The following is a 10,820-nucleotide window of genomic DNA, read 5'->3' as shown; positions in this document are numbered from 1 at the left end:
CACTACTAGGCTGAGGATTGAAATCTGATCTTACACAAGGGAGTGACTGGGAGATCCACCCGTGGACACGGCAGCAGCTTGGGCAAGAACTGTGCTTCTTTGATCTACCCTGGGTGGAGGGGGGCAGGGGAAGTTCAAGGCACCGTGATCTTTGGGGGACTGCTCTTAGACATCTTGTGACCACTTGAGGTCTGCTCCTCCCGCTCCACCTTCTTGGTGGACACGATGGTCTCTTCAATGATTTCCTCATAAGCCTCAGCTTTTGGTTTGGAAGATTTCTCCAGTGTTTTGACCCCCACTTCCTGTTTGCTCTTGGAGGCCCCAATGGTGGAGGAGGAGGAGGAGGAGGAGGTGGTCTTGGCAGTGGTGGTGAACCGTGGCTGGACGGGAGGCAAGATGCTTGGCATGCTGATGAGTGAGAAGCCGGTGATGTTGGTATTGAGTCTGGTCTCCTCTCCCTCCAGAAGCTTCCTGTGGAACAAAGGCAAAGGCACAGAATGTCAAGTTTCCACTATCCTTGTTGCTTACAATAATTGGCCGAGTCTCAGTGAAGGAATGGTCAAGGCCAGCCCAGACCAGCCGTTCCCGCCCCTTCTCAGGAGATTCAACAACATGCCCAGAGTCTCAGCTCCAGCTTGGCATTCTGGCACCTATAACAATTAAGTTGGGTGTCAGGGGTTATGGGGGGTAGGAAGGAAAATGGGGTTAAGAGGGGCAGACTAGACTTGATGGACCAAATGTCTGAATTCTGCTCCCATTTCTTATGAACTTATGAACCCCGACCATGTGAAGCATGTTTATTGAAGGTGTCTAGCAGCACCATTGTGTACAAAGGAGCACCTCAATAACATTGGCCACTGGTGAACTGCCATTTTATAAATTCCCAAACAATGAAACACACCCACACCAGCAGGCTCACGGTGCTGACAAGCAGAACTCAGGGACAACATCCAGTTGAAGATGGAGGGGTTTGCCGTGGGTGCCTCCCTTGAACAGTCAAGTTTGTGAGAGACACCACAGCCAACTGGCACCCGTGCCAGGTCTAAGCAGGTGAACATCTTGCTTCCTGCTGATGCCCACAAAGCCTAATAAAGCTGCCGCGCCTTCCAGCTCAGGCCCAGCTCATCTCACAGCAGCTGGTAACTGGATGCAGACAGGCAAATGCTGGCTTCCCCAGTGACACCCACGCCCTGTGAAGGGCTCACGACAGTTGTTGTTGTGCTCAGACAATTCCAATAGCTTCATCAGCTGCACACAGAACAATGACTGGTTGCTTGAACACGGCATTGATACCCGTCACACTCCATACACAAAGCACCCCCACAAGGTTCAGTCTCGGTGCAGGGTTACTGCGCGGCACGCCTTACCTGTAGGCAGCAATCTCTATGTCCAGGGCCATTTTCACGTTGAGGAGATCTTGGTACTCCCGGAGATGACGGGCCATCTCAGTCTTGGTGTTCCTCAGTTCATCCTCCACCTGGCTGATTGCTTCCTAGAGGGCAGAGAGCTTGCACACTTCAACCTCTCCCAAAGATTCAGGAGCCCAGCTTTAGACATCACCCAAAGTACAGCCTTACCGCAAACACGACAGAGCATCAACCACCATCATAGGCACGAAATGCTGGAGTAACTCAGCGGGACAGGCAGCATCCTTGGAGAGAAGGAATGGGTGACATTTCGGGTCGAGACTCTTCTTCAGAAGTCTAAAGGGTCCCGACCCGAAACGTCACCCATTCCTTCAATCCAGAGATGCTGCCTGTCCCGCTATCTTCGGTTTAGTTTCAGTTTCTCCACCATCATCCTTACAGCACGACACTATCTAGAAAAGGGCTGGCTGATATCCCTCCACAAGTCAACGGGCCAATTGCACAAGTCGCCAAACGAGGCTGAAAACAGGACAAGCGTGTTACAGTCAGCAGCCCAACCGGGGGCTCTGTTGCACAACCCACCAAATCCTCAATCCCAATTAGCAGCCTCCGTTGTTGAGAACATTGCAGAGAAATCCCTCAAGTGTAAGGCGTTACTCTGGTAATTTGCACCAGTTCTACACTCACTCCAGATGGGAAACGTGCTCGGCGCTGCCCCTACATCTTCAACAACTGCTTATCCATCCTTCACAACTGGGTCAGACGTTACAGCTTCACAAGTGACAGACGACAAATCCTAGACCAGGCTGCTGCAACCCAAAATCAGTCTAAAGGCAGGCTTACAATGAGCAGATTTTAAATATTCCACCGCTGAAAACAAACTTTCACAGCCCCTCATTCACAGTTGCTGCCAGCTGTCCCATTCCTGCAACAGAAACAAATCTGTGCAGGAAGGAACTGCAGATGCTGGTTTACACCGAAGATAGACACAAAAATGCTGGAGTAACTCAGGGGGGCAGGCAGCATCTTTGGAGAGAAGGAATGGGTCGAGACCCTTCTCCAGACTGCAGAGTCTCGATCCGAAACATCGCCCATTCTTTCTCTCCGGAGATGCTGCCTGCCCCGCTGAGTTACTCTAGCATTTTGTGTCTCTCTTCGACAGAAACTAATCTGTCAGGAATGGTGAGTTGGAAAATAAGGGGACAGAATTAAACAAGTTTCAATTCCTACCACATTATTTATTTATTTATTTATTTGATTCTTTATTTCGAACAGAATAAAAGAATAAAAAGCAAGTGTGAAACAGCATACAAAAAACAAAACAAGAATATTTATAAAGTGTCATAAACAATATCTATAAATAAATGAAATCGTATGTGTCCGAAAAGGAACATTCAATAACTTAAACTGTACAGGAGTCCCACTGCATTTAGCTTGCCCTCTGGGAGTGTGTGATGGGCCGGTGAGGAGGGAGCTTCACTCTGTGTCCGACCCCGTGAGTGTGTGGCAAGGACAGTGCGGAGGGAGCCGCGGTCTCGGAGGTGGACGTGCCGCTGTCCGTGGTGCTGAAGCGGGTACCTGGTAGCCTGCGACCTCGGCGCTATGGCGATCCTCCATCTCCTGCAGCTGGCGCTCCAGCGACTGGTTGGTGCCGCGCACCGCCTCCACCTCGATGGTGCGGGACTGCAGCTGCCGCCGGTACTCGCTCAGCTCCTCGCGGTTGGCCCGCAGCGTCTCGCTGTTCTTGGCCGCTGCATCGGTCATGTCGGCGAACTTGGTCTTGTACCAGTCCTCGGCCGACTGCGTGTTGCGCGCCGCCAGGCTCTCGTACTCGGAGCGGATGTCGCGCAGGGCGGTGGTGAGCTCCGGGCGGGCCGGCATCGCGTCCACCTCGGCCGGCTGCTGCGCGGCGTGGAGCAGAGCCCGCAACTCCTGCACCTCCTCGCCGTGCAGCTTGCGCACGAAGGCCAGCTCCTCCAGCAGCGCCTCCGCCCGCTTCTCCAGCTCCAGGCGGGCCAGCGTGGCGCCGTCCACATCCCGGCGGAGAGCCCTCGCCTCCGCCTCGGCCTGGCCGCGCTGCCGCTGCTCCTCGTCCAGCCGCTGGATCGTCTGCTGCAGCTCCAGCTCCAGGCCGTCCCGCTCCAGCAGCGCCTGGCAGCGGCCCGAGTTCAGCTCGTCGGCCCGGGACCGCAGCTCCCGTACCTCGTGCTCGTATAGCTCGGCCAGGCGGGGCGGCTCCGCCGAGCGCTGCCTCAGCGCCGCCAGCTCGACCTCCAAGCCGCGGTTCTGCTGCTCCAGCCCGCGCACCTTGTCGATGTAGACGGCGAAACGGTCGTTGAGGCCCTGCAGCTGTTCCTTCTCGCTGGTGCGGGTCAGGCGGAAATCGTCGCCCAGGCCAGCGGCCGCCGGCAGCATCTCCAGTGCGGTGGGCTGCCGGTAGTGACCGCGGGGCACCGACTGCGAGCGCAGGGAGCCGCCGCTGCGTGCCGACGAGGCCGTGTAGCTGGGGTAGCGGGACCCGGAGCGGGCGCCGTCGCCGAAGACACGGCGGTAGGAGGAGGAAGACACGAAATTATCCGAACCCAGGCTCATGGTGGCGCCGACTGAGCTCTGCTGAGGCGCGGCGTCGCTCTTATAGCGAGAGGGCGAGCGCAAAGTGGCCACGGGGCGGGGAGAGCCCGGAGCCCCCGCTGCTGCCCCTCCACCCCGGGCTTCGCCCCTTCGGCCGCAGTGCCGTCCATCGTGTTCCTCCACTCCGCCTCCTGGCCACTCGCAGCCACTTCTGTTCTGGTCTCTGGCCGGGGATCAAAGATCCATCCCTCCCCCCCGCCCTTGCACCCCTCAACCCTCCCTCCTCCCCACTCTCCCCCCACCCCGCCCCTCCTCTCCCCCTCACTCCGCCCTTCTCCTCACTCCCTCCCCCCGCTCGCCCAACACCTGACCCGCATTTGAACAGCATAAATTATCATCGTCGCCGCTCACCCACGGGGACCGCGCCCTGGGCTAGACGGCGGCCGCTCGGCCAGGGCTGGGGGCCAAGCTGGCTAGCCCGCTGCCGCCTCTGTGGTGGGGGTGGGGGGTGGGGGGTGGGGGGGGTAGTCGGCGGGAACGGTGGGTAGTTTGAGCGGCGGACAGCGGCCGCGGCCACCCGGTGCATAGACGGGGTTTCAGCACCGGACAGCGTCCAGCTCCCGCCGGGGTCAGCACATGCTCTGGGACCCCTTGGAGACTTGGGGATATTTTGCCCGGTATGAGAGAGGTTGTGTGTAGGAAGGAACTGCAAATGCTGGTTTACACCGAAGATGGACACAAAATACTGGAGTCACTCAGCGGGAAAGGCAGCATCTCTGGAGAGAAGGGATGGGTGGCGCTTCGGGTCGAGACCCTTCTTCAGACTGATGTCAGGGGAGTGGGAGGTATACTCCAGCACTCTTTGTCAGAAGGATCTCGACCCGAAATGTCACCCGTTCCTGCTCTCCGGGGATACTGCCTGTCCCGCCGAGGTTACCCAACATTTTTTGGCTATCGTCGATTTAAACCAGCATCTGCAGTTCCTTCTTACACAAATGTAGATCATTGTTAGCTGAGAGGAAGATGACAATCAGGCATACAATCAGAAAAAATAATCAGGAGGTGAGTGAAACTAGTCGGAGAACTAGGGTGGGGGAGGGAAAGCAACGGTTACTTGAAGTTGGAGAAATCAGCTCCCCAGCGATATATGAGGTGCTGTTCCAATTTGCGTTTGGCCTCACTAACAGTGGAGGTGCCTCCGATAGAGGGCATTAGTTATGGGGAAGAGATTCAATATAGTGGGAACACAAGGAACTGCAGATGCTGGAATCTCGAGTAAAACGCAAAGTGCTGGAGGAACTCAGCGGGTCAGGCAGCGTCTGTGGGGGGCGAGGGGCGGGGGGATAGACAAATCAGACTGAAGAAGGGTCTCGACCCAAACCACCCACTGTCCATTCCTCTACAGGTGCTGCCTGGCCCGTGAAGTTCTAGCGCTGTGTGCCCTGTTATTCTGCCAGTGTTCAGTACGTTCATTCCCGGAGTCCTGAACTCCGAGGCTTGGATAGAGTGGATGGTCAAAGCCGCAGAATAAAAGGCCATTCCTTCTGGAAGGAGATGAGGAGGAATTTATTTAGTCAGAGAGTGAGTGGTGAATCTGTGGAATTATTTGCCACAGAAGGCCGTGGAGGCCAAGTCTGTGGATATTTTTTAACGTAGACGAATTCTTGATTGGTAAGGGTGTCAGGGGTTATGAGGAGAAGGCAGGAGAATGGGGTTGAGAGGGGAAGATAGAGCAGCCATGATTGAATGGCGGAGTAGACTTGATGGGCCGAATGGCCTAATTCTTCTCCTATCACGTAAGAACTTAGATATGGCCCTTAGGGCTAACGGAATCAAGAGATATAGGGAGAAAGCAGGAACGGAGTACTGATTTTGAATGATCATATTGAATGTCGGTGCTAGCTCGAAGGGCTGAATGGCCTACTCCTGCACCTATTTTCTATGTTTCTAACCTAATGAACATGAACTTATGGCAAGATGCTCGCTAACACATTGCCGTTGGTATGTAATATTTTTTGCCTCGGTGTTCATTTCTTATATTTCTAAAAACGCTGCTAAATGTTTGTCTTTTGTTGATGTCTCTGAGAAGTCAGGGAGTGAACGGTGTGTTGTTGAAGTTGGGTTGAGATTCTTCTGTCTGTTTACCGGCAGCTCCTCACACTCTCGTAATTAATTAACTGCTCCAAGCCCGATGTTTCCGACATCTGCTGCCTCGTATCTCAGGGACCTGCACTTTCCCGATCTCAACCACCTCGCACCCAGCCTCTTGTGTCTCCGAACAGAAAACACGTTGAGTTCGGGAGGCGATCCGCTGCGGGCGGGAGACGGGCGGCTCAGTGCCCGACCCGGCAGCGCCAGGGCGAGGCTGCACTTGGGCGAGTTGCGGCTGCGGTCAGAGGGACCCAGACAAAGGCTTCGGTCCCCAAGGACTGCAGTCAAACTCCGGGACGCGGGCGAAACGGGCTCCAGGCCGCAGGGAGACCGACCGAGCCGGGCCGAGGCACCCTGAAGAGAAAGGACGAGGTAGGAAGCGAATCCGAGAAGCAACCGAGGAGGGCGAGGTCACGTTAGTCATGGAGGCACGCAGCGCGGAACAGGCCCTTTGGCCCATCGCGTCCGTGCCGGCCATTTACTACCCATGTACAGACCTCCGATTTACCGGCACTTGTTCCGTGGCATACTCTGCCTTAGGATGGAGTATTCATAGTCATAGAGTCACAGAGCTGTGCCGCCAGAATCAGGCCCTTCGGCCCACCTTGTCCATGCCGACCAAGTTAGCACACAGGGCGCTTCCCATTTGTCTGCATTTAGCCTAACCGCCTCTGAACCCTTCCCATCCACACATCTGTCCAAATGTTACCCAGATACCTTTGTGAAAGTATCTGTGTCCATCACTCTCATAGATCACCCCATCAACCTCTGCCCACCAGCGGATTCTGACCCAACCTTAACCCTCGTAATTGTACCGCACCGTCGCCGGTCATAAAGCAAACCCCCCCCCCCCCCCCCCTCCCTCCCCTCCTCTCTCTCCCGCTCCCTGCCCAGTGGAGTCACATCCTGTCCACAGTGTGTGACTCCAACTGTAAACAGTGCCCCAGCCCGATGTTTTATAACGTTAAACCGCCTGCTCCAGCGCAGCGAGTGAACGCGGACGTCCGGAACCCTTCCAGACCCCACGGGCCAGTGCTGCCACCTTCTGGGAGGCTTGGATGTGGACAGTCTGTTCCTCGATCCTCAACTCATTGTGAATATCCTACACTGCCCAGCTCGCCAACCGATCACTAGCATCCTAAGCCCACACCAGAAACCTCGGGTCTGCTTCGCCGGAGTCACTTTACGTTATCGCGTGTATCACAGCTTGGTTTGGGAACAACTCTCTCTGCCCAAGACCACAAGAAATTGCGAAGAGTTGTAGATGTAGCCCAGTCCATCACACGGACCAGACTCCCCACCATCGACTACATGTACACTTCACGCTTCGGAAAAGCAGCCAACATCATCGAATACTTGTCCACTCCAGTCATTCCTTCTCCTCACTTTGAAACTATATTCTGCACTCCGTATCTCCCCCTTTGATCTACCTATTTTTACGAGTTTTAACTGATTATATTTATGCATGGTATATCTGATGCTGCGCTTTTCACGGTATCACTGTACCTCGGTGCACCTGCCAATTATAGACCTAAACTTAAACCTGGATGGAGGTTTTACCTTTACGTAGCATCTTCCGTCTCCAGCAGCACTGCTCGTTTCCATGGGAAATCACAGGCTGGGAAGTCATTGGTTTGCACTTTTGCCAACAGCTCCGGCCCAGGGGTAAACACGCTGCAGACAATATCACACAATCACTATGACCCGTTACACCCCTCACACATTCCCAGCACATCACCAGCACATCCCAGCACAGTCCCACACACCCAGCACAATAACACAGTCCCACACACTCAACACAGTCCTATATAGTCCCAGCACAGGAGCACAGTACCAGCACAGCACAGGCCCAGCTCAGTCCTACGCAGTCCCAGCACAATAACACAGTCCCACACACCCAGCACAGTCCCACACAGTCCCTGCACAGTCCCAGCACAGTCCCTGCACAGTCCCTGCACAGTCCCAGCACAGTCCCTGCACAGTCCCAACACAGTCCCTGCACAGTCCCAACACAGCCCCTGCACAGTCCCTGCACAGTCCCTGCACAGTCCCTGCACAGTCCCAGCACAGTCCCTGCACAATCCCTGCACAGTCCCAACACAGTCCCTGCACAATAACAGTCCCAGCACAGAGCCGGCACAGTCCAACACAGACCCAGCACAGACCCAGCATAGTTCCAGTAATGCCCATAAAAAATCAATGAATTAGTAGCCCCAATACTGGTACAAAATAAAACCTCTAGTCTGCAGCGCAACCAAAGACAATCCATATAGTTCATAGTCGAGATGCGAGCTGCCAATAAATGTCTCCGCTACACAACACTGACCTCCACAATGTACTGTGGATAATCTGTGGTTGCACTACGGACTTTGGGATATTTCTACTAGTTTTGGGGTTATTGATTTTTAACTATTTATATATATATACTATCTGGGTGTATTGTGTTTACAGGCTGCTGCAAGTAAACATTTCATTGTTCCCTTCATGGTACACAAGACAATTAAACCATCCTAACTCTTGCTTCTTAACGTGCCTTGAAAAATAAATCTGGCCCCTTGCGGCTTCTCAGGAGCATTGGAAAGCGATGCTGGGCTCAAGGGCTTGAGTTATAAAGGAGAGACAGGGTTTTTTTTCCCTCTGGAGCACAGGATGCTGAGAGGTAACTTTACAGAGGCGAAAAAAAGTAATGAAGAGCATCGATAAGGTTAATGTTCACAGTCTTTTCCACGGGATAGGTGAGCCTCAAATATGAGGTCAGGTTTAAGGTGAGAGGGGAAACATAGAACATAGAACATAGGTGCAGGAGTAGGCCATTCGGCCCTTCGAACCTGCACCGACATTCAATATGATCATGGCTGATCATCCAACTCAGTATCCCGTACCTGCCTTCTCTCCATACCCCCTGATCCCTTTAGCCACAAGGGCCACATCTAACTCCCTCTTAAATATAGCCAATGAACTGGCCTCAACTACCTTAAATATAGCCAATGAACTGGCCTCAACTACCAGTGGTGGATAGAGCTAGCAGCTCTACCCACCACTGTGCCGTCCGTTTAAAGGGATATGGGCCGAACGCGGGAAAATGGGACCAGCCCACTAGGCAAACTTGGTCGGCATGGATGCACTGGGCCGAAGGGCCTGTTCTGTAATTCCGAGCAATTTTACAGTGTAGGTTTTTTCAGTTTCCTCCCCACTCGCTGCTTCAAGTAAATCCCAGCAGAGGGCAGCAGTGTTCCACCGATCCACACAGCCCTGCGCGACCTCCCGTGGCGCCGCTCACACCAGGGACGGGGGAGTATGAGACCAATGGGGGGGGGGGGGGGGCTATGAGGCTGGCGAGGGAGTATGAGTCCAACGGGGGGAGTATGAATGAGACCAACGGTGGGAATATGAGACAAACGGGGGGTAGCGTGAGGCTGGCGGGGAGAGTATCCTTCTATAGGGGACCGCCTACTGCCAGCGGGGGAACCCCAAGTCACGGGGGAACAGGGGAACCGGCACAGGCGGCACTGGGGGCTGAGGTCGGAGTGCCGACTGTGGCTGAGAGGCGCCACGCAACAGTGCTGATCCCTGAGATCGACACAAAATGCTGGAGTAGCTCAGCGGGACAGAAGGGTCTCGTCACCCATTCATTCTCTCCAGTGACGATGCCTGTCCCGCTGAGTTTTACTCCTACGTTTCGTGTCTATCTTCGGTTTAAACCTGCATCTGCAGTTACTTCCTACACACAGTGCTGGTTCTTAAACCATTCCTATCACCAGCCTCCCGACACGTGGACAAGTATGGTGAGATCAGCAAACTGGTTGGTTTGCTGCCGGACCAGTAGTCACTTGCTGCGGCGACCCAACATCCAATGACTGCGCCCAGGGCCGGCTTTACGTCCCGCAGTGGAATATAAATTCAGTAAATTAAATAAAGCTGGAGATCAAAAATAAGCTGATTAAATTTCCAAGATAGAGGAACTTTATTCACGTAACTCGATTAGAGTGAGAGGCCATGTCCGTGACGGAATTGGATGCCGTGAAACCACAGACTGTCCCTGATCTTCCCGAGTTACGTCCCGAGTCACCACTCAGCCCACCAGGCGCTGCTCATCCATCCACTTAGCGCCCACACCCCGGGAAACCCTTCCCGCTGAAACTTCTTCTTCTTCTTCTTCTTCTTCTTCTTCTTCTTCTTCTTCTTCTTCTTCTTCTTCTTCTTCTTCTTCTTCTTCTTCTTCTTCTTCTTCTTCTTCTTCTTCGTCTTCGTCTTCGTCTTCGTCTTCTTCTTCTTCTTCTTCTTTGGAGTTTTACGGCAGCCGGCATCCGCAATGTTGCATTGCTACCACCTTCTGGCTTCATTCCACAGTACTCATGTCTTTATATTAGATCCTTTTTATAAGCCCAGAGGCCCTCAAGAAATCAAACAACAACTTTATTCCTTTTCCTTTCCCTCCACACTCTAGAATGTTCTTTACTGATATTTCTGTCAATCCAATTTTCCTCATTTCAATGATCATAAGTCCTCTTTCTGTCTCATATCTCCTACATGCAACTAGGGCATGCTGAACTGTTTCTGGTTGATGGCATTCCTCACACAGCCCAGTAGGGTGTTTTCCCAATATTTTTAATGTGCTGTTCAGGTGAGTGTGTCCTATCCTCAATCCTCAACCTACCCTTAATACTACCTGTTCCCTCCTGTTCCCCCCTCTTCTTGCTGTAATGCCCACTCTGTTTTGTAGCGAATAGA

The 10,820-nt window shown here is 53.6% G+C and overlaps 1 protein-coding gene and 1 long non-coding RNA gene across 2 annotated transcripts; one reads left to right on the top strand and one right to left on the bottom strand.

The window, feature by feature from the left end:
* ina (internexin neuronal intermediate filament protein alpha) lies at nt 1-4,023 on the bottom strand. Its single transcript, XM_033034221.1, has 3 exons — nt 2,946-4,023; nt 1,368-1,492; nt 1-471 (listed from the first exon to the last, which is right to left on the bottom strand). Exons 1-3 carry the CDS (start codon nt 3,957-3,959, stop codon nt 135-137), a joined length of 1,476 nt encoding a protein of 491 aa, XP_032890112.1. The 5' UTR covers nt 3,960-4,023; the 3' UTR covers nt 1-134.
* Nucleotides 694-5,032, top strand: LOC116981300. Its single transcript, XR_004414205.1, has 3 exons — nt 694-704; nt 1,664-1,669; nt 4,940-5,032. It is a non-coding gene; the product is annotated as an uncharacterized LOC116981300 (long non-coding RNA).
* The last annotated feature ends 5,788 nt before the right edge of the window (nt 5,033-10,820 follow it).

Source organism: Amblyraja radiata, chromosome 15 (genome assembly GCF_010909765.2).
Source record: "Amblyraja radiata isolate CabotCenter1 chromosome 15, sAmbRad1.1.pri, whole genome shotgun sequence".
NCBI classification, from domain to species: domain Eukaryota; kingdom Metazoa; phylum Chordata; class Chondrichthyes; order Rajiformes; family Rajidae; genus Amblyraja; species Amblyraja radiata.
The sequence above is the reverse complement of the archived record's forward strand: the minus strand, read 5'-3'. Positions and strand labels throughout refer to the sequence as shown.

What these genes read in the sequence shown, in the direction of transcription:
- ina (XM_033034221.1), bottom strand. Translation starts at nt 3,959, where the DNA reads ATGAGCCTGGGTTCGGATAATTTCGTGTCTTCCTCCTCCTACCGCCGT. An exon ending in CCGAGGTCGCAGGCTACCAG is followed by an intron (nt 1,493 to 2,945) that starts GTACCCGCTTCA and finishes TCTGCCCTCTAG; the next exon opens with GAAGCAATCAGCCAGGTGGA. An exon ending in ATAGAGATTGCTGCCTACAG is followed by an intron (nt 472 to 1,367) that starts GTAAGGCGTGCC and finishes TTTGTTCCACAG; the next exon opens with GAAGCTTCTGGAGGGAGAGG.